Below are 24322 nucleotides of genomic sequence, written 5' to 3'. Positions count from 1 at the left end.
TAGTCGCTGGCTGGGGTTAAACCACAACACTTTGACATTATATGATAAGGCAAATACACTTTATCTTTTAGAAGTAATTTAATTAAATGCAAAGAAATTCAGAGTTGTTAGCTAATTAAGTACTCCAGATATAATCTGGTTTTGCATTTCAGCTTTCAAAATCATTTTGTAGCGGAGCTGCAGATTGTCCCAAACACTGATGTTCTGCTGCAGCCAATTGAAAGCAGAATTTGCTGACTCAACAGCTAATACCACCCACTTGCTCTCCGCTTTTACCATAAGTGCTCAGCAGGCTCTCAAACTGCGCAAGCAAGCCAATGGTGTAGAGTTGTCTTAGAAATCCATCATCATGCAGGCAGTTCCTCAGCTTGATAATGAAACCACAAATGAGAGCTGTCAGCTGTGGGAGAGAAAACAGAGAAGAGTGAAATGATTCAAGACAAAAAAGGCTCTTCAGCCCCAAATGGAAACAATATCACACATAAGAGGTGCCATAAAATCTGTCAGACTGATGTTCTTTTCCCTTAAATATCACTCTTCTTTTCCTTGCAGCTGAAGAGAGACAATCAACCAATAAAACCCAAAAACATTCATAAAATCAGATTTAGGGCACACTGCCTTCATCTCACAAGCTCTCCCAAAATGGGACTGCTGTTGATTTTGCATCAATTTGTTTTCTGGACACAATCACTTGTATTAGGGTCTACAATTTAGGAATTACAAAAGAGTCTCCCTGGAGAACTGTTTTAGTTACAGATGGAAACGCAACACAGCTAGTTCCAGGCCATGAATTTTGATAATATGAATAAATTATTTTTTTAAATGACATTTTAAGAAAGTTTAAAAATGCAATACCTGTTTGTATTATGCAAAGATTCAAACTCCAGTGTCATGAGATATTCAGGACAAGGTCCTGAAGACCTAGTACTAAGATCTATGATTAGTACTAGTGTTAATTCACTCTGTCAACAAAGGAATTTCCCAGGTGATTGCCATATGCTACGTACACAGGTGTATGACTTTGCTACAGAATTAACCAAAAGGGAATAAAGTTCTGTTTATGATGGGTAGACATATTCAAAGCATTGAGCTTAAAAATGATCTGCAAGATGAAGTGGGTTTTGTACAGAAAAATCCCCTTCATTTATCTCTATGAGATAATACATTTGGGACAACAGCCCTACCAAACAATGTCCAAGAGCAGCTGTTTGAAATAAATAAATGAGATACTGATTTCATGGGGAAGCAGACACACTACAGAAGTGTATCATGCAGAAGAAATGTGGAAGGTTTTTTAGTGCAGACACCTGCTAGTCAGTAGCTGACACAAAAGACCCCAGCAGGTCCAGAAACAGAACTTCTAGGGGGAAAAAAAAAGCGCACTTATTTCTCTCCCAGTAGCTGGACTACTCTCCTTAGGTACCACAGGTCCTGTTGGTTTTCTTGATGCAGAAAACAACAAAAGGTAACTCACTGGCTTTTTTCCCCCCCTCTTTCATGTCTTACTTCTAGTTTTAATTTGGTGGAATTGGAAGGCAAAAGTTGTTTCTGTAGACATCAGTATATTTTCACTATTTCTGGAATTTATTTTTTTTTTAAATAGTGAATGTATATCCAAGGGGACACTTAAGTTATATATTCTCAAATGCATGTAAGTGACCAGTAAGGACAGGATAACGTAGCCTATGAGAAGAGATCACAGTGTTAAACCTGAGAGTAGAATAGATCTGAAAAATTCTGAAAACAGTCATCTTTCATATTTCATATAAGCCCCACCACAAGTCAAAGTGCAATCAAATCATGCATATTTGCTTGCTTACAGTTTGGCAGAAGACAACATCCCTGCGATATTGAAGGCTCAGGCAGAGCCCTATTGTCGGGGCGCTGTCCTGCATTAATAAAAAGACCATGGCTTTCTTTGCCTTGTCACTCATCATGGCTACACAGTCTGTGAGTGTTGTCAGCAAGGGATAAAGAGCTTCGCTCCATTCACCTAGTTAAAAGAAAAAAAATTAGCAGCACTGTAAGTACTTTATTTGAAACAAACAAACAGGCATTAAGAAGAAACTTTAATGTCAAAGTTGTTGACAATTGCAAGTCAAAGTTGTTGACAATTCACATTTAGGGCTTGTTTTATTTTGGCTGGCTGGTTACTCCTTGCTTGTTATAAATTAAGTAATCTTACAGAGTGGTTATCACATGAGGAAAACATGGATAATTCTACTCTGTAAGGCTGTTATGACTTTCCCAACAGTGTAATAGCTCCCAGGTTTGTGCCCACAGAACAGGCTATACAATAGTTGATTTGGAAAGCATAACAGAAACATGAATATCTATATACATAAGTGTATATAACTGCGTGTGCATGTTCAAACACACCCTTTCACAGTGCATACATGGACCAATGGTATGGAGTCCATCGTATAACAGAAATAGTGAACATTGGCTTAGCCATTTCTGTCAATGAGATTTCTCCCAAATATCTTGCCTTTGAATCTTTTGTGGACTCACAGGTATATCATTCAACTGCCTCACCATCTTACTGATCCTTGTTGCACCTCGGTGAGGTAAGATGATGCTTATCTCCCATTTGCAGCATAGGAATAATAAGGCAGAGAGGAGAAAAATTCATGTAGGTACTCTTTTAAGTGTCCTCTGTCTGCTGAGTGGCTTTGAAGGCTTAGAGCTAGCTAGCAAGAAACAGTAAGTATAATGATTTAGATGGGAGTTAGACAGATCCTTGGAAGTAGTTCGGCACTTGACTGCCGCTGAAATACACGAGATACTGCCCAGAGGGATGCTGTTCAAGGTCCTACACAGGAAGCATAGAAATGAAACTGGGTTGCCAAAGTCCTATTTTAGTTGCTATTTAGTCCTATTTTAGTTATAAGAGATTGCTCTGCCTTAAAATGACCCACAAGCTCAGTTTTTTTCCTTTCCTTATTTCATCTTTTGTCTTAATCAACTACCAATTTCAAAAACTCATTTCCATGACTGTACAAAAAATTATTCAGATGCTATACCAAAATCCATTCCCTCTGCAATATAAAAAGAAAATAGAACAGTGCTTTGGATTTGCCCTCCTCAATGTAAGGTTGAAACAGAAGAACAGTTCTCTTTTTAAAGGGAAGCACAATGTGTTTTATTTTTAAAAAGCACTGGAGCTCACAAACAGGACACACAGAACCCCCAGCCTGGCTGGCTGTAGGAACAAGACGACGTAAAGATCAGAACCTCCATGAATGGGGCACTTCAAGCCCCTGAAAGGAAGTTGTTTGGGATTTTGACTCAAAGGCAGGACTAAGAGCTAGTAACAATAAACGTTTCTTTGATAACCAGCCAAAGAGGGGAAGTTCGGAAGTCTGCTAAGAGAAACATAACTGACAAGATTAACAGAATTATCCTTTTTGCTTTTGTTCTATGTAGTAGATAGATAACCTAATAAACTACACAAAGGGGAAGTTGTTTGGCTCTGTTCAATTGCCATAAAAAAAAAGCAGGAAACTTCAAAAGAACAGGCAAGGAATTACAGCTTGTCTTTTATATACTATTAAGTATTTTTCTCTTAAACTAAATCAGATGTCATAACATGGCTCCATGAACACTTAAAAAGCAAAACACAGATGATAGTAACAGTGTTTCTCTTACTGTATTTAAGAGCTTTTCTATAAACAAATGAGAATGACAAAAAGAACTGAAGATTGTATTGGGTTTGTGCGGCAAGGTTTCCCATTGGTTTCCCTAACCCCAGGAGCCCATGCTGTAAGAGTTCAAAGACTGAACCTTCACTGAACTCAGATTAAACTACTCTCAGATGGGAGAAATTACAGCCATCTAGCCGGGAGAGAGTGGTATTACAGAGGCATATTATTCAGACCTCGTAAATGCAATGCAAGTGTGCAGAAGTACAAGGACAGAGGAAAGGCGGCTAACACTGGGATGAAAGTCTCCTAAATTCCGTATTCTGAAACATTAGATTCACAGTGCCCACCACTGCTTGGTGTGTATCCACACCAGAGATTTTCCATCAGCCTTGTTGACTGCTCCATGTTCTGCTTGAGTTCTCATTCAGAAAGGCCAGCTCAACAGCACATACGAAAGGGCACGTCTGAAACATCTGAAATGTCTGAAATGTCAGACACCCACAGACTTCAATGACGTTTGTAACAGGCCTCAAATCATTGTCACGTACAACAGTTTGCAAAAACACATCAACTGGAGAAACCAAGGAGACTCTGAACAAGTTCTTTCCCATACCTGGACATGAGAAGTTACCAGATACCCTCCTGCACTGTTACTTAGGAAATAATAACTTCTCAATATGCTTAGGTAACTCATGTGATATTGCAGAGCATTCCCATTTCAAAATGGTCAATCTTAACAGCAAGGCACTTGTTCAGCTTTAATTATGAACAAACCCCGGCAATTTTCAGAAGAAGCAGAAGCCATGAATGCACATACCTGGGCCAGATTCTTCCGGAGCAGGGCTGCAATCTGCACAGAAATGGAGGGGCAACATGCATGATTAAGGAGCAGCAACATAGTCTAAATATAAGCAACTCAAATGCTCAATGCCAGGGTTCTCAAAATGCTTCTACCGAGGGAAGAGGAGCTGAGCAGAGATACTGCTTTGCCTGCGGGCACTGAGGCCAGGGGCTGACTCCTCCACTCCACTGTTTCTGACAAGAGGAACACCTGGATGGGGACTTGGAGGAAAGCCAGTACCCACTAGCTCAGGGGCTCTCTGTGGATTACCAGCAAGGGCACTGTCAATCCCCAGCAATCCACAGGGCACAATCTGAGAGCTGCTGGTTTACTGCAATTACAGAATAAGCTGGCAGTAAAGCTGCTAAACAGAACAGCAAAAGACTAGCAGTAAGTTCAGTGCACTTAACAGAAAATGACATTGAGGCACCCACAACACAAGAATAATAAAGAAACAGTACTTTGCTATCTTAGACAAATTTCTGTTACACAATTTCTGAGATAGTTAAGACAAGTGTTAGATTGTATATTAAGGGCTGAAACCTCACCAGTGAAGCCTGTGAGTGTTCCACACTCACTTCAGTGGGAGGAACAAGCTGTCAGGTGAAAATACACTACAGTGCCATGCAAACAGTAAAAAAAAATAAAATACACATTCTGTTATAGCAAGTCTTGCATTAATGAAAAGTAGTTTGTTAAGATAACAGGATTTAAATTTCTGCTGTTTCTATCTAGATCCACTAGTCAATGAATTATGAATTTGAAAATAACAACAGTAAATATCAAATTCAACTGTATGCATTAGGACAATCAGCTGAGCTAGACAATCCGAGATAAAAAACCTCTCAGTAAATTAAAAGTCATCATGTTCATTAAAGAAGCTATATGCTCCCATGTAATTTTAGTAGTGAATACCTAAGCCTATAACAAAAATAAATTTTAAAAGAATTTCTTAAGTCTCCCTTCTACTATTTCAGGCAGTATTTTTTTCCACAAACATTTATTTCTAGACAGATCCTCTAAAGTCCTTCAAGAACATTCTACTGTCTGTCTCTTACCAATTCTGGAACTATTTTGGTTTGCAGGTTTTTACATTGCTTCCAAAAAAACTTCTGGCTGCTCTCTGCTTTAGTGTCATTTATTCAAAACTCAGAATTACTAACAGAAAAAGTATTACTTCTTTGAATCCATGACAAGGAAAAACTTTAAAATGTTGTGATTCTGAACTTACAAAAAGGATCTTCTTTGTCCCCCAATTACTCCCATGATTAGCTGTGGAAAGTGACAGTGAAATGGAATTCATAGAATCATAGAATAGTTTGGGGTGGAAGGGACTTTTAAGGGTCATCTAGGACAAACCCCCCTGCAATAAGCAGGGACATCTTCAACTCCATCAGGTTGCTCACAGCCCTGTCCAGCCTGACCTGGAATGTTTCCAGGGATGGGGCACCTACTATCTCTCTAGGCAACCTGTGCCAATGTTTCACCATCCTCATCGTAAAAATTTTCTTCCTTATATCTACTCTGAATCTACCTTCTTTTAGTTTAAAACCATTTAACAGGCCAGGTTTGGTGTGGAGTCAAAGAAAGTAACTCAATGGGAAAATTCCCATTAATTTCAGTAAGACCAGGTTTTTTTCATAGTATTGAACCTGTTCCTTTGTCAAAAATACTGACCATTAATTAGGACCTACATCTGATGAGAATGTGATCAAGTACTCGGCTTGCCCTGGCTTACAATAAACTTCCCAAATGCAATTCATATTGCTCATTAAGACCTACAAACAACATTTGCACCAGATACCTAAGAAACAGGATTCCCTCTCCAGGATTTTTTGAGTTAAATTCACCCAACGCTGGTTGACAGTCAGACTTCAAATCTAGTCCTTACACTTAGGTAGCACTGGGAAATGGCAGCAAGCCCCTTAGCTTTAAAGCTTGTGATACTTCTCAGTTTAATGTTTCTGTCCCAGGTTCTGTGGATTAAATGGAAAGATTTTTTTTCCTATTTTGGAGGAACAGCAAGGAAAGGTTAGAGCAACTGTTGGGACAAACAAACCCTTTGGTAGTAAGTGCAGCTAATTCCACTTTTATATGGCACGTGTCAAGATCCAGAGTAGATTTAAAAGATTGATGGAAAATGAAAGAACATGATTGTTCTAACATGCTTTCAGCATCGAATTGTCTTGGGAAAAGCTTCTGATATCACCCACCACAGGTTTTTCCTATTCTTTTTAATATTAAAAATCCACAACTTTTAACCATTGATATGAAGGTGCATTGAAGTTTACTGACAAAACTTCCATGTAAATACATATAGAACTTTATGTAAACTAGCTAGCAAATAAAAACATTTAGAGGTATCAAACTGCTAGAAGAAATTTAGTCAAAGATTAATAGAGAACACATTCTGAAACAAGAACCAACTCTCCTATTCCTTTATAATACACAAAAATGTCAGCCTAATCTAGAAAAACATGGTCATTTAAGATACTAAGCAAGTCATATGTAACATGTACAAAGCTATACAAAAATACATTAACATTTATTTTAACTTCCTTCTTGTTTTCTTTTTCTTAACGTACTGCCTTCCACTGCAACATTAACAATGGGATGGACATGAAGTCACAGACACACATAAGGGACAAAGGGCCATCAAACAGTAAGACAGAACAGGAAAAAGGAAATGAAAACACAAATCAGTCTTTCTAGAGCTTAACTTGGCACCCCTGCTCTATTAAGTGGCCAAATCATAGTGACCACATGTAAAGAATGTCAGAATAAGTTAAATAAGTACATACGTAAATGAAATAATGCTGAAATATAATGCACGGCTGGAAAACTGTCAACCTAAACTGATAAGGATATCTTTCATTCACATGCTCATGGCATTATGCTGGATTCAATCCAGCACCCATTTTACCTCAAATTTTGATAGGATTATTCCACTGAGACCTTGCACTGCCAACTCCTATCTGCCAGCTACAAGACGACTAACTAACCGAGTACCTCAGCACCACAGCTTTTGACAATTTGGGTTAAAATTTGCTTTAAACTCCAGTAGGTTCATCCAAGTTCAGCTCAGTCTAATGGGACTGCTTGGCTCCCCTTCTACGCTTTGGCAGCCCAGCTGGGACCATTAGTGTTGCAGTAGTGCCTGCACTTCTCTCATGTTTTATTTATCGTTTATAGAGGTTCACTGTAATAAGCTTTGATTGCTGCAAAGAAGCTGAAGCCAACAGGAAAGCTACCAGAGGTGGTGTTTGACATATGCTAACCCAAACACCTGCTTTACCAGCTTAAAACACCCAGCTTGAAAACCAAATGCCACTGTCATCAATGGATTTGGCAATGATTTCAGTAGGATCAGGATTTCAAAATAAGTAATGGGCTTAGCAGCGCCCAGTACACCACCAGCCCTTTCTGTCTGACATCAGTGCTTAACACCACCACTGAACTAAAAACACGTGGAAGGATGTAACGGAGGCTTAGGAATGATGCCAGCGCACAGCAAGAGAGCAGCAGTGAGAAGCAGTGTCTGGCATACGCACTTGTCTTTCTGAGAGAATGACATGCACAGGATGGTGTGGATGAAGGAGGTGGTGAGGATGATGAAGGTGGTGAGGATGATGAAGGTGGTGAGGATGATGAGGTCTCATTTAAATCTTGTGGATTTATCCAGTAGGCACGAGTGTCCCGATTACCTTTCTTACTAGTACAGCTGATGTCGCATTGGAAAACATCTTCACAGCTGTCACTTTGCAAGCGCTCCTTCTGGAGAAGTTTGTCCACTCTCTGTATAATACACTCCAGACTTTTGTCAACATTCAACCAAACTTTCTCCTTAAAAGAAAACATTTCTTTCTCAATTTAAAAAGAGACATTGGGTAACAAATCCTTTAGCAATATATTTCCTCCTGTGATCCTAGTCACAATTCCTCTGCAAAGTGTCCTCCGGGCTATCGTGTTTACGTTTGTGCACATACAAATTCTGGATAGATAAATAATGTATATCAACATGTCAACAATGTATAGTGACATGACTTGTGTGGCAAATTGCAAAGCTATTTCTAAGCAAATTTACTGAACAATTTTAAGTGCCTCTTCCTGCACTATTATTCCAATTTCCAGTTGGCACTACTGTTTATTCTTGAAACTCATGTTTGACATAATAATTGTATACAATCACACATCCTTTTTCCTATATAACTCAGTGAATAACAGATAAAATTACTCTATTGTATTACTGTCTAAATAACTGAATTGGCTTTATTCATATCTCATTACTGTAAGTTTGACTATAAGTCAAAGTATGCCAAAACAATTAAACCTAGCAAGGATCCATTTCCAAAATGAATTGGATCTCATTTTGAAATTTATATTTCACAATATTAATAATTTTTTTAATTAGTCTTGACTATTTTTGAGATTTAACTAACTTCTGTTTATATTACACAATGACAGAATTTTCACAACCCAATTCTCATTTCAGTTGGCAATGTGGTAAGGAAAACCATTTAGACACTTTGTGCAAAGAGTTTTAAAATGCTGCCAGTAATCTAACAGAGATGGACTGCAAGTTCTAAATATTTGGATGACAATAAAAACCAGGAAGGCTGGATTGTATAGCTAACACATGCAAAATATGCTTTATTTTGGAGACGTGTAAAAGTCCTTTGTAGTATGGTCAGTTTTTTCCTTTAAAAGCTATTTACTTTCCCTTGGAACCAACTTCAGAAAAGCCATGCACCTACTGTAATGATTTCCACTCTTTAGGAGACCCAGAAATATTTATTAAGGCCTGTTTGTATCCCCATGCCAGGGAGTAACTGAGCATAGGATACAGGCATTGTCTTTGCTGGTTGACCAATACCTCCAAAATACTCATCCTTTGCATATCTGGCGAGCAGTTACAGAGCTTATAAACAAAAGAACACAGCAAACAAAAGCTAACCAGAAGAAAACAGTCATCACTCCACTAAGCAAACATACCCATTCCTCTTCATGCCAATCCACCTGCAGAGAAGATCGGCTATTTCTTCCTGTCCATCTGGCCACAAGTGTATCTTGATCATTCCTCAGCATCACTTGCTCCCCTTCTCCAGAGGTTGGAGATGCTTTTGAAGCTATGTAGTCTGGCCTTGCAGCATTCAGTCCGTGTATTGAATTTGCCAACAGCTTGCAGTCACAGACTGTGACAAGTTGCCGGGTCTTTTTCAACCCCCCCCCCCCCCCCCTTAAACAATTTATCATTATTCTGTATACAATTTATAGTATATTCTTTCACAGAAAGAAGAAAGAACTGGTATTCTGTGAAAGAAACTAACCATAGCTTAGGAGTCTCTAAGGTGCCTTTAAAATCATTTTACAGAATGGCCTTAAAAAGCAATATAGGATACCAAAACACAAATGGCGCATTTCCAAAGCCTGTACTACTATATTAGCCTTGCAATTGTTGAAAATTTCACTAAGAGATGTGCAATTCACCTTCATTTGCACTTCATTCTCCATTTGATGAAAGCTTAGAACAATGTGCAGACATTTTTATACCCCACACAACAGTTGTCACACCAGAAAGACCATGCTAAACCTCCACCATCCTGTCCGAAATCATAACAAGACTTAAGAGGAGGGCTGAAGATATAACCCACTAATCAATGCAACTTCTTTCCTGTCTTATTTAGTGGCATTGTATCAAAGGATTTCTGTAAGTTATGTGAATATGAAAAATATCTGGCCTGTGTGACTATTAAAAAAAGAAAACAACAAACAAGCCCTTACATTATATATATACATGTTGTCCAGCTGTAGAAAATCCCACAGATCAATTATACACACTATACTTATTTAGAGTGGATATTACAGAAAGTAATACATTGACATGGGGTCACAGTATTTTTTGCACTCTGTAAAGTTGTATGCATATCCCCTCCACTGAGACAACTTATGGCAAGCTGATTGGCCATTACTGCCATTTACAACCTTCAGATCTGCTTCAGGGACAGAAGAGGTCAGTAAAACTGTATTTGCTTTTTTGTCCCTGTAAATACAATTGTGTTCAGCTGTGGGTCCCGTCTGGTTTCTGTTAGCACCCATCAAGAAATAACTGATTCACATCACTATATTCAAGTGAAGGCTGTGCCACCATTATTCCTCCTTTCACCAGTGGAAAAATACAGAATTGTTTCATTAAACTTTTGCATGGTTGCTGCTGCTTGACAGATGACTCAGAGGAACATTAAAAAAAACCCACTGTGGTTATGGAGAAAAGGGTATAAAAGAAAGTGAAGAATGCACGTTTCTGGAATATGATGAATGAATAGAGGGAACCAGAGGACATTGCTCTCCACTGAACTCTCAAGAGCAGGTGAAGGCAAGACTGTGAAAAGTAGGAGACAACCTAAATAAAAAGCAGCAAATTTTAAAGGCTGGTCTGATTTTGCTTTTTGATTGTACACATTATAATACATTACTGAACAAGGTAAAACAGATGTTTCAAGAAAACCTACTAAAGATAGACATAGAGAAAAAAAACTACACTGTGCTTCAGTGTGGAAATGTGTCATTCTCCTACCTTGTCTGCTAGGATGGCAAGTGTTCTTTCAAGGCCATTAGCTGATCTATCCTTGGCAGCTCTTGAGAGCCTCTCTGCATAGTAACTGACTTGGGTTTTCAGGGTGTTGATTTGTGCAATAATTTCCTTTGCTCTAACAATGTCCTGTGGGATGTATATTATCGACTGGGAACTTGTTGAAGTGCTGAAAAAGAAAGACTAATTTTAGGGGGAAAATTGATCCAGAAGTACACACATTACAGTGGCATGCTGGGGAATTAATGGCAGACAACAAAAATTTACCTCAGCTAGCAATCAACAGTGAAAGGCCAGTGGGCAATTGCACAGCAGGAACATGATCCTAGAGCCTTCTCTGCCTTTACTCAAAGCATTCAGATGCAGATTTACTAATCCCTTATGCCAAGAGGCTGTGGGCAAAGCTTGTATACCAGAGGGACAGTTTTGCTGAGGAGAATGTGGGTGAATGATTTTGCCACCAGATACAGAACCACTGTTTGCAGAGACAGCTGGCCTCACTCTCCCTCTCCTTACGACACAGACACTTCACTGAGGCCTGGTTTACAAACCTGTCTTATCACATAGCTACTAGCACCATGAAAAGAAAATCTGCACTCCTTCTAACACAGAAATGCCACTCAGACACATAATGCAAACACTGTGGCATTAACAAAAAATCCTTCTGCTAGTATATCCTTTCCTCTATTGCAGGCCTGATTCAAGTTACACCAGCAAAAGCAATCTTATGATATATAAAAACCAAAGTGTATCTCCAGGCTACTCCAAGGACTCTGTCCTTGGCGTAGCTGCTGTTAGCACACACTTGCTATACTAAACTAGGGACAGGATACAACTCTCACTATTATAAATTCAGCTGTAACAATATAAAGCAATACCAAAATTTGGCCTTTTCCAAATAGTAAAGGAAATAACCTATACCAATAAAACACATCTTTATATTGGGATACCGCAGCTCAATTACAACTGCTTACCTGGCAGTGGAGGAGAATAGTTTATGTCCTCTAAGTTTAGATGTCTAGAGGAGTTGCTTATCCAGTCCAAGACAGATGCTTGGACTCCCTCTGTAACTGCTGGAGAGAGGATAGGACTTCTAAAGGGTGACTTAATCCTGCCTGAGAAGAGCTGTTTGCAAAAGCTGACTTTTAGCTTAGAAAATTACTTTAAGCTGAAGCTGTGCTCTTAGTTAACTATTTGGAACCAACCCATCGCTACTCCCTTTGCCAGGCAATAGGCTGTTTTTTTCCTCCCAGTAGGAAAGCTATACAAAGATCGAGCCTTTACGTCAGCTCCAGCTGTGACAAGCGTGATGCCCGTTCATGACGTTGCATCAAGCATGAGGTGACACCAATTGTACATTATCTTAATTTTATTCATTTTTCCAGTCATGAATGGCTTCAGCAGAGTAACAGCACAGAAGAACCTACTGTTTGCAGCAATCTCAGCACTGTTTGACAGACACAGCTACACTGAGAGACTACACAGAGAGGAGTTTCTTTTCCAGGCACAGTTACCCGGATCACAACCTCCGAGGAGTGTGAATTCCTCTGCTACCCCTAGAGCAATGCTGTTAATTTCTGCAGCGTGTCTGTGAGGTAAGACAGGAGGGTTGCATGGGGCAAGCTTCAAAATCATTGCCACAAATACCAATTCTTGTCCCTTAACTGATATTAAGGCAAGGGGGGAGCTTAATCCCAGTATTTGTCTGAGCTCCATTACAAGAAAAGATGGGGGATTTGTTTTCAAAGGATATAACGCAGAAGTGATTCTTCAAAGAGTTTCTGTATTTGTGTCCCTCTGGTCACCCACCTGAGTGGAGCACAGAACCACCACTCCCCAGTACTGTTACGCCACACAGCAAATTAATCTCAGCTTTTAGGACTTTCCCTGTACATGATTTGTGCTCTCTGTTGACCGGTGATCTTAGTGACAATTCCTCTGAGCAATTTCTTTCCACAACAGTGTGGTGGTTAACATGCATAAAGACGTATTTGGCAGGAAAGGCCATGCAGCATATTGAGATCTCATTTAGAATTATTACATTTTTAATCACAAACATTTGCTGGGATGATCAGGAGGAAAAATTTATGATGTAAAGTTCACATATATTTACTTTCCAACCTGCAATTGCTTTTTCAAATGAACAGCTCTCATCGTACTATATCAGCAAACTGTAACAGCCTTAAACTCTAGGTGAACTAGGGTTCAACCTTTAATATGAGTAATTTAGAGCCGACCTTCTGTGCTGTTGAACCATGAAATAATGTTTCCTTTTCATAGCACTGAACCCCACAACATGAAGAAAAATAAACAAAAGTTAAGCGAAAATGTTTAAATGAAGACATGGGTTACAAAAATATAAACCATGCCCAATCTATCACCATAAAGACTTAAAAATACATAGAGTTATCTTAATTATCTTCCACCTCTGGCAGAAGGTTTCTCTCTCCAGGCAGTTTTCACTGAAAATAGCAGTGGAAAAGATACAAAATTCTTGTGTTCTGATCTTCAGCTTTCTAACTTCTTATGATCAGGGAGAGCCAGGGAGCTAGCTGTTCATTACAAGCAAACATTGCAGATGAAATGAAATTCATTCACACATGTTCTACAAAGCAGCTACAATTACTTAGAGCACAATTAAGGATGCCATGATGCATGACATTAAAAAGCCCTGTACACTTTAAAACACACCAGATCTTTGCCAAAGAAAAGAAAGAAAAGAAAAATAAAACAACCCAAAGAACAGAAACCCTCTCTACAGAACTCTCAGAAACAGAAAACTCACCAACACTCCTCATAACTGCTAAAAAAACAAAAAACCAAAATAAAATTAGCAGATTGTTAGCAGATACCAAAAGCAGAAAACAAAACAATGGATGTTTGGGGAAATAACTGATTTGAGTCATCTTTTCAACAACACAGGTACATAACGATTATACTTGTAAGCAAAAAACCACAGATTGCCAGATGCTCATGTGTTGTTCTGGGGAAATGTGGATGCACCAAGCACAGTTTTGCCAATGAAAGGAGAAAGACCTGAATGATATCTATGTAACAGTGAAACCGAGGAGACGGATCTCAGTTCTACTATACCGGCTTTTATGATAACATGGAAGTACTTAAAAAGAGAGTTATTCTTCAAACACTGAACCTGCAGTTTTCATGGACCCAGAAGGAACACTTCTGCAAAGCTGAGAGGAAAAGTACTGGACAGAAATTAAGCTCGCCGACCTCTGTCAGAAGGAGGTTATTTCAGAAAGCAATAGTGGTATCAAAAGAACAGGAAGGGTGAGCCTAGCATACCAGTGTTTCCAGGTTTACACTTTCCTCTAGTCCCATCCTAGTGCACTCTAAGTCACGAATAATTACACTAGGCATATTTTTGCACCGATCTTTTTATCAGTACATATGTGACTGATGTTCACAGGATGCTGCTGTTCACGTCTCCGATGCCAAAATTAATCCTGCAGTTGGCATAGCCTGGTTCCCACGTCACTCCCTCCTCCCATCAGCTCCAAATCCTATAAATCCTTTCTTTGGAAGGGCATTATCAAGGTCTCTTATTCCCTGGCTGCAATGACTCCTTGTCCTGCTGCTCTCATTGTTCCTTAAATTCTCCATATTGCAGCAAAAGTAATGCAGACTCAGACAGCATTCTCTCTTCCTTGGGAGCTGGAGTGGGTGCCATGCAGGTCTCTCCCTTTAGCATACGTGACCTTCCCAATTTCTGCCCCTTCCTCTAGTACGTATGGTTGCACTTCCAGAGAGGCCACTAGACAGTCCCTGAAGACAAGGACTGTGGAGGTCATGTATCCTGCCTGTGGAGCAGTGAGGCCAGATTCAGAAGCCTAATCTGTGCATAAACCTCGAGGCAACGCACAAAAGCTTCCAGCAACAGTCCCAGAACCAAACCCAAGTTTTCAACAAGAAATTTGCCTATCAGGCATAGCTGTTCTGTACTAAAGAAATATCAGCAACAGGACCTTGAAACTATGAAAGGGGTGAGTGTCTCCTGAAAATAACGGGTTGAAAGCATGATGTAGTGTAGCTGAGGAGGTTCTACACAACTAGGCAGAATCCAAACCCAACACCCAAAATAGCTAAACCAACAAGTATTCAGGAAAAGTAAACATTTCTCTAAAAAGACTATTAGAAAGGGCCCATCAGTAAACAAACAAATATGGTAATATAAAGGAGAAACTGTTTTCCCTCTCCTTCCTTGGAAAAAAAACATGGAATAATCTTCACATTGTATAGTAGAACTACTGAATGAAGTGCAACAACAACATAGAATGGAGTGATTTTCTAAATCACTGAGCACGGACCAGGAGAAAAAGGCACAATAACAGCTGACACCAACAACATTTCTACTTACTGTTTCTTTGCCTCTTCAAATTTATGCAGCTTTTTCCGCAAGCCACCTGATTTAAAGCCTTGACAATGAGCTGCTGGCGCTCCGATGGTGACTATGTCGTAGTTCTGATCTGGGATGGACAAAAAGGACTTACAGATGAAAGCTTGTCATCCTTAATGTGGACAAACAATTGTGAAAATTCAAAAACTACTCTGAAAGTAATTTTAGTAAAACTTTGTGCCAGTGTTTCGAAGGACATGGAAAACTGAATTGTTTTAGAGGCCCTGGAAATCCATCAAGTACTTTTGAGGTGAAAGAACCATACTTGAATGCAGGTCCTCTGTTTCTTAATCTAGAAGACTGACAGTGAAAAAGAAGCCTTGAACACTGCTCTTTACACAAAACCTGCCATTACTGGAAGCCCTCACATGGATACATGGGAGAAGTGTGTGTCTATGGTTACTGGGAATTACTGTTAAAGAAAGGAAAACCTACGTTATTTATGAAGAAACAAGCTTGATGTGAACAAAGTGGTGTGATTTTGCATAACCATACATGATGGTTTCAGAGAAAAAGCACACAAGTTTAATAACAAACAACAGTCAGAACCTTTGCTATTCTGCTACAATTCAAAATGACTGGAAGGGACATAGCAGCTTTATTCAATGTATTCCCTAGTACAAAGGCTGACTTGTGTCATCTATGGTACAGTTAACTCCAGAATGTAGCTTTGGGACCTGTAGAATAGCAATAATTATACTTACACTTCTTTTGCGAAGAGATTTGGAGTCTGAGGATAGAAGGTGCTACAAAAATGCCAAGTAGCACTAGTACCACAGAGCAGTAGTTTGTAGAAACGTGACTATGTGACTGAGGATGGAAATCAAAAAATGGAGAGAAAAGTAGCAGAATAAGGTGGAGAGAGAGAGAAAGAAACAAATACCTGATCCTCCATCATCCTGGACTCTCATTCTCTGTATATGTAAATTTGTAGGAACAAATTCCAATTTTTTATCAGCTTTCAAGCTACTGGCTTTAAATGAAGGACCTGAGAAATGCAGGAGAAAAGTAAGCATAAAAACCCTCTGCTTCTGCTTATGCTAAAACATTCAAGGATCTTCATTCATCATTTGCTACATGATGAAATTAAAGCAGAGAAAAGAAAAAAAAAAGATGTATCTTTCTGTTACTGTTCATAATTGTTCTCTACTTTCAGGGTAATATAAGAGAATGCATAAAGCAGACAAATATTCCCAGATCATTAGCAAACTCACAATAAATGTTAATAAAGAAAAGAAATCTAATAATAGTGGTTTTTACTCATCAAACTAAAACATTCTGGGTTCCCAATTTCAGAGAAGCACTAACAATCACAGTTGAAAAGTATGACTTTATTTGGAAAAAGAAATCACCTTTATACTGGTGCAGGTCAGTTAGATTTTCCTGATAAGTTAAAATAATTGTTTGGTACTGAGTAACTATTTGTCGACGAAGGCTTTCCCAACAAGGAGAAAGTTCTCCCAATTCTTCTAGCTCACAAACCCTAGGGAGAAAAAAAAAAAAAAAAAAAAAGAAGAGGAAAAAAGAGAGATGTTTAGCTCCATTGTCCGCTTGACCAAGAATGAGTTCCACATGGTATCAATGTAGCACCATCCTCAGCCGACACATTCGCAATTCACTCTGGTCTAACCTACTCACCAGACTGGGAATGCTTGCAAACATACGCCCCAAAGCACAGCTATTAAGCTCTACTCCAAGATACCTAGGTTCCTCACAGGCAGAATATACCATGTTCCTCCCAGGAGCCTCAGATGTTGGTCAAAACGAAAGCATTCCACCTTTCTGCAGGAGCTCTCAAACTATATGATGATTTGGAAATGATGGGCACTGTCATTATGTCAGATGCGTTGGGACAATGAGGACCTTTTTAGGCCACTCCACTGAACTTTGGTGGCTCTCAAATTAAATCAGAACTGTGACAGAGGTTAGGTGGGAGATTAGCACCTATCTGACCTTAGGTACAAGGAGTATCTGCGCTGGCAATGTATCTACACAACAGTTTTCAAGGCTAGGCAGGGAAGGCCTAAGAAGCATAAGCATTAATAAGGGTTTGGAGAGACAAAAGATGAGCCAACAAAACCTTCATCTGAGACTCAGCACTCAAGTTTCACTATAGGTGGAATAAAGTATGACTGGGTACCCCTAGATATGAACAGGAAAACGTCTGTCTTTCCCATTGCATCCTGACTGCTAAGTTTTCGGTCACACATGGCAATTCTGTGTTACGTACCATTCCCCAACAGTGCTGCTGAGAAAATACTCAGTGTATTTCATGTCATGCTTATATTACTGTCTTCTTGGATTGAAATATTATTTGGAATAAAGGAAGAAGTGGAAAAGTAAACAAGTCAACACCAGACACAATTCAACAGCACATTACCCCAGAAAAGGTAGAACGATCATCTGTCAAAAGGATCCAGCAGTTCTTTTTGCAGTTCTCTTAATATCCCTATTCCATAGTTCTAACCAATTGTCTGTATATAATTTAAGACAACATTTCACAGAACGATTCCCACTCCACAATAGTTATGATATTATCAAAAGGAAGCAAATTTCCAAGAAAAACATCAGATTGATTTGTCAATAGGCAACAGTACAAACTATATTTATGAGTGACTTGGAAAAAGGCATTTCCAGTTTCATCTTGTAAACTGCTTCTGCATAAGATGCTATTATGACTACCTTGTTGAACTCCCTGCTCAAAACTAGCCATGCATCTCAGCCCAGGTCTTCCTGAAGTAAATTCACAGCTTAATACTTAAAGTTCACTTGCTTGTCCCATAGGGACAAGGCAGCAGGGGATGTGCATGCCATCAATAATTACGTAGTCAAAATATCCCTCCAGTTAGATGTTTACTTTCAAAGAGCTCTGGCTCAGAAGAGCTTTAGGAGACAGCAGCTGTGATTATCCAAGGACATTTTAAAAGTCACCAGGATGTTAAGACAGATGCATCTGTGCTTGTGTAGCTGTCCAGCATTCCTCTGGGCTGCAGCACAGAGAACAGAGAAAAGAGCGCTGGGCCAAATCTGAGAGATTCTATGAATACAAAGTGTGATTGTGCATGTCATTGAGGGTCACCTTAACTGAACAGGGAGAAGGGAGTCTTTCTTGCTAATTACACAAAAGTGATATTTACCTTTAAACCACGCAATTCAGAGCATACAAAGTCGTATTAGCAATCACCTGGGCTGTTACTAACCCGTAACCATATACCATATGTATCCATTGATCTCCGTAGGATTTTAGCAAGAGCCTCTGAACAGTCACATTTCATGTCTAACACCTTAAGAAACTTTACTGTCCACAGTCTTACAGAAAGCCACATCTTTTTTCCCCATTCACTCTAAATTATTCTCTTATTTTCTTCAAGGCCTTAAACTACCCCCATCACAGATAGCACCTTATGGGGAAGCTTGCCAACTCTTTACATCATTACGGCTGTACCTCATAATGAATAGGTGCTTTTAAACACACGGTAAGGAAAGTCGTAGAGAAACAAAGATATAAAATAAACAATGAATAACCCATGTCTAAATGCGTAATGGCATATCTCAAGCCCCCTCCATCAATGTTGTAGCAAGACAGCTAGGCAAGATACAGCATTCACTCTCTAGAATCTAAGATCTGATTACTCTTACTAAGTGTACATCACTAAAAAAAAAAAGACCTCAACAGCAGCAAAAAAAAAAAAAAAAAAAATCAGTGTGAGCTTCAGAACTCAAACAGTCATGTCATGCATTAGTTTTTCCATACATTACAAAAAGTCACTGCCATCTTCCTGTGAGAATTTATCCTTTTTGCAAGATACGAAAATACCTGAAAGCACCGCAGACTACTTCTGCCTGCTCATATGAATTAACACATGACTTTCTTCCACAATATCCCAAAGGAACTGAAATGTATTAATATAGGATAATGAGAGCACTAGTTTTGCTTTTAATTAAGGTCAGGCTTAGTTAGGTCTCTAAGAGTGGATTCAAACACAGCCAAAATAATAACTCAATACTCAAAAATACAGCTAAAATCCTTTCACCATACCAGTCTTGGCTTTTATAAAGAATATATAAACCATTATGTTTGCAAACCACAGCCTACAAATGTAGGGAAGTAAAACTCATAAATGAGTATGTTGCCTGGAAAAGAGTTAATTGCTTTAAAAAGAAGCAAATTCAGAATAAACCTACAACATGCTTAACAGACTTCCTTCTCCCTCCCACCTCCTAAAATCAGAAAAAGTCATTACTGTCCTACAGTGCCGCATTTTACTTGCCTTTATTCTGTTTGTTTTCCATTCAAAACTACTCTTCTGGCTCTAAAAGCCATCTCTTAACTCGCTGAGTGGATTCAGCGCTCCTGTCATCTATCTTTGCTTTCATAGCACAGAAGTCAAACAACTTTTTCAAAGTTCACCTTCAAAGCGATAAGGATTTTTCTTCTCTGTCTGCTACTCATTCCACTCAGCTGGTTTCTGTGTTGTCTTTGTTCCTTTCTCAAAATTGTCAGCAGCTGGAGTTATTACTCTTTCATTTATGCTGTCTCATCTATCCAGACTTCCTCCCACCAATGAAACATTGAGATATGCTTTATTTTAATTCAACTTCATTTTTCTCTTTATATTAAAAATAAACTATGTTTAAAAAACAAAGTGTACTGAAGTATATAAATGATTATATATATAAAGATAATGTATTCTAATGTGCTGGTCCTAATACAGTCACATGAACTATGGAATAATATATTCTGTGGCCTTATCAATACTTTTGTAACAGCAACAGATAACTGCAGTACACCTAAGCGTAGCTAACTGCAGTATGATCCTAAGCATTCATTATGCCAGCAATTCTCTCCCATCAGCACCTCTGTATGTTCACATTACCATACACTCAAGCCCAAACTCCACAGTCTGACATGAACTCTTATTCACTGTAATTGTACAGGCAGCAAGTCGCTGCTTTTACTATTTTTTCTTCCGTGCCTCTGTGCATTAAGACAGATACATTCCTTGGTAAGTCAGTAACAGCCATATCACTGCTGTATTACTGCAAATGTAAACTGGCCCGAACTCACCTTGCTGCATCTTCTTCTAGAAGAAGCTTCACAAATTGCCTAGGGATGTGCAGCGACAGGATGCTCTCAGCCATCTGCTCCAAGATTCTCAAGTGGTTTCCATCAGTGGTTGGGAAGCGATACATTCGGCAAATGGCACCACCAAACACTAAAGAATTAAAATCATGTTATTTAAGCATAGGGTTTGAGTTAAGAGTGTACAAAAGTCTCTCCTTTTTTAAAGCAAATGGCTTCGATTCACTAACGTGCTGCAACACACTGCTGTAAAGACCTGGTTTAAGCAGGCATCAGTCTAGCTTTTCCAAGCATGGTCATTCTGCTATGACCACTCTCCCAGTGTTTGCAGGAAAAGCTTCCAAATTATTTAAAATACTGTTAAGTAAAGGAAATATACATCCAACTTTAGAATTTTTTTTTTTTTACATACTGTGCATTTTCCTCTCATGCAATCATTTGCTGGAAAACTAACCCTTCTTCAAGAATTATTTTTTTTTAAAGTAACTGCTTTCTTCTGTCCCACTCCTCACTCCCCAACGATTGCTTGGGAATAGACTAGCAAATTGCATGGAAAATTTTATACTGCAGTCAACTTAATGACAAAAGTTTGCTTCTGCTGTTTTTACTATAAAAAATTGTGCAGATGATAAAATAATTTATTCTTGTATGACCCTCAACGGGCTGCTCAATCAGCAGCCTGTTCCTATTCAAATGAAACATCTGCTTAAATGCCCTGGGGCCACAGGCAGACAGCAAGAGATTAGCTTTTACTGACGCCTAAAGCTTACTTGTTAGAGCCCACAGCAGCTTACCAGATTTCAGTAGTGCATCTTTCCGTAATGAAGCATATTTGGATCTGATTCCTAAAGATTCTGTTAAACTTTCATCAACTGGCAACACAGTCTAAACAAAAACAAAACCCACAAATAGTAAAGAATAAAACCTCAGTGCCAAGGTAATATGCAGTGATGACCCTATTAAACAGACTTGAAAGGAATATTAAACACAATGCATGGTTAAAATAAATATTTCAAATGTGTTTACAGTGGACAAAAAATACTGCAGACTGAAATAATAAATCCACTTAAACCCTCCAATCTAAGCATTCTTATTTACTTCTACTGCATAGTTCAAAATGATCTAAAAATATTTTCATCCAGCCCTTCAACTACTTTATGTTAGCACAGCTCCAGAGTCCTTAAAGCTACTGCACCAATATGTAGCAGCTACAGGTCTGGCTGGATACAAAGTGATACCAATCCACATTGTGACTGTGATCCACAGATATGAGTGCAATTATCAGCAAGATATTCAGAACATGAGGTTTACAGCATGAAACGTGTCTACGCTGAGAATGCGCTATAAGTATCTGCTCTCAGACAAATACTTCGGGATCAAAGAAAAAAAATCCCATATTCAAGTAACCAGTTTTATTAAAAATCTTTTAAGCTGACTGTGAAAATTCTGGAAATTCCCTGAGCATCCCCATTACAGCTTTGCTTAATGCCACCTTCCAATTCATAGTGTGAACTGGAATACCATATCTTTGTGAGACTGGTTATGAATGCACCAACTGCACCAACATACAGTACCACAAGCACTTGAAGCTCAAGCTTCACCACTGTAAACTAAAATTTTCCCCAAGACTTCTAACCCAAACATGAGCACCAAGAGCTCTGCAAAATACAAAACCGTTTCATCACCATTAGGCTGCTCCTTATAGTATTTTGAAATTGTAAAGCTCTACTAAATATCAAGATGGACAGGAAAGTTGACAGCAGATGTCAACCTAGCTTATTTCAATGCTGGCAAGAAATCTGCATTTTTCTGAACTTGATACCATGCTCATACTCACCCTTCCATTAATTGTATCGGGTGACCTTGTCACTGGAGGCCTTTGGTCAGTTTTTTCCTCCATTTGCCATCCAATAACTGTAATGTTACCTACACGGTCACTTTCAGCCGACCTGCAACAAACACTCTGCGTTGAGATTTTTTTGGACGTGGACCTGTTTATCAACAAGGGAACACTTATAAAAGGCTATTAATCTTCAAACTTAATGAACATTTTAAATAGGAAGCTTTTTAACTTCATTTTACATAGTTTTATAATACATTATTCCAACAGGAAAACTCGCCTCTCATTCTGCAGGGATGTACAGATCTCCTAATTGAAAGCAACCTAAAACCATGCATGTGTTTCAATACTTCTGTAAAACCAGAAAGAGTTCAGATTTTGCAATATAGCCTGTTGTAAGCAAAAGCAGCTTAAATTGTGAACATTAACAGGGAGCGGACAATTGGATGTATGTGCACACGTGTGTGTGCCTGTGCATGTGAATGTCTGAAACCGAACTTCTTAACTCTCAATCAGAAGCCTGCTACTTCCTAGCTGGAACTGGTACAGTTGCAACTCATCAATTTTGATAACCTGTGGACTAAACAGAAGTGACACATCCCACATCTTCCACTTAATAGAGAAGTCAGTCAAGGCCACCAGTTAGGAGGCTGATCACATCTTGTGCTTCTGCAGACAGACCATTTAGATCGGGAAAACAGGGGGTCTGACATTCCAGAAAGAAAAGTTGACGCCAAAAAGAAGGATCCTGAAAAGAAGTGGTCTAGGGAAGAAGGTGGTGAAGATTCTCAGTGGAGGAAAGATCCCTGAGGTGGAGGAAGATCTTGGAGATCAGGGAGTTGTGTGGAAACAAATGTCAGAGATCCCCAGGGACCTGGCCATTATCAGCTGAGAGAGGTCACTAACAGCTGAGGAGCTGCACAGCACAAACAGACACCACTTTCTGTCCCACCTTCCCAGACCAGCAGCCATCTCCTTGCTGGGGAGGGAAGCTGAGACCATATGAACACATAACTGAGAGGAGAGTAAGCCATCGAGTCTGAGACAGAGAACCAAGTGGAGTAAAAGCTCTGATCATGCTGTTTTTTAAATACACACCAGTACCCAGATCTACCACGGCTGTCATGTATTCTGTCTCACCCATGATACGCAGTAATTTTGGCAGAGACTTTATGTTATTACTTTAAGATAGATTCTAAATGGTATTTTAAGATTGTTATTTACATGTAAAAATACGCTGGGACAACTAAGACAAAAAAAAGGTCTCTGGAACAGACAATACTGGGGAGGCAAAAGAAATAAGCACGTAAGATGACTGCAAGAAAAGGTTTAAGAATCCAAATGACGCAGCATGTTTACAGACATTGGCTCAGCATCCAGCTTATACATCTGAGGCGTAGTCTGACAATGAGAAGACATGAATGTATTCACACACTTTGATAATTAGAATATACTTGATATCAAAACAAGAGAGTTTAATAAAGTCCATTTTCAACTAAGTCATGAAAGAATGAACCTAACAGAATAACCATGCCTAACACAGAACCTTGAAACCCTTGCCATCACATTCCTCCTCTTTTTCATCTCCCTCAAAACACCCTCGTCTTCACACTTATGATAATCAATGTCATACTTTTGTGCTTTTTCTAACTCATTTCCTTCATCTGCTCCCCACTGTTAAATTATGTCAATTTTTTCTTTACAACACATTGTGGAAAAGCCCAAAACCTTACCCATCTCTTCTCTTAGCATGAAAAGCTTTGCCTATGCTTTGCTAGTTGTGTCTGGGCTAAGAAATTTCTGCAAGTTTATCACAGTCACTGCTTTTAGTGCTGATTATGCCAATACTACCAACACCATCTTCCTCAGTCTCTCTGACTATGCTTCTCCCCTTTAACTGACTTCCCCTTG

General features: G+C 39.1%; 1 protein-coding gene across 1 annotated transcript in view; it reads right to left on the bottom strand.

The window, feature by feature from the left end:
- Window positions 1-259: 259 nt before the first annotated feature.
- INPP4A (inositol polyphosphate-4-phosphatase, type I, 107kDa) overlaps window positions 260-24322 on the bottom strand; it is a gene marked incomplete at its 3' end in the record, with an annotated part of 32334 nt that continues 8271 nt past the window's right edge. Inside the window, exons 7-19 of the mRNA XM_009710603.1 lie at window positions 22409-22520; window positions 21366-21456; window positions 20557-20704; window positions 16841-16971; window positions 16372-16476; window positions 15450-15558; window positions 13860-13877; window positions 11060-11243; window positions 9478-9696; window positions 8190-8328; window positions 4462-4494; window positions 1821-1993; window positions 260-400 (exon numbers count right to left, since the gene is read on the bottom strand). Coding sequence (XP_009708905.1) covers window positions 260-400; window positions 1821-1993; window positions 4462-4494; window positions 8190-8328; window positions 9478-9696; window positions 11060-11243; window positions 13860-13877; window positions 15450-15558; window positions 16372-16476; window positions 16841-16971; window positions 20557-20704; window positions 21366-21456; window positions 22409-22520 — 1603 coding nt within the window. The remainder of the gene's footprint in view (window positions 401-1820; window positions 1994-4461; window positions 4495-8189; window positions 8329-9477; window positions 9697-11059; window positions 11244-13859; window positions 13878-15449; window positions 15559-16371; window positions 16477-16840; window positions 16972-20556; window positions 20705-21365; window positions 21457-22408; window positions 22521-24322) is intronic.

This window comes from Cariama cristata, unplaced genomic scaffold (genome assembly GCF_000690535.1).
Source record: "Cariama cristata isolate BGI_N322 unplaced genomic scaffold, ASM69053v1 scaffold1412, whole genome shotgun sequence".
NCBI lineage: Eukaryota > Metazoa > Chordata > Aves > Cariamiformes > Cariamidae > Cariama > Cariama cristata.
The sequence above is the reverse complement of the archived record's forward strand: the minus strand, read 5'-3'. Positions and strand labels throughout refer to the sequence as shown.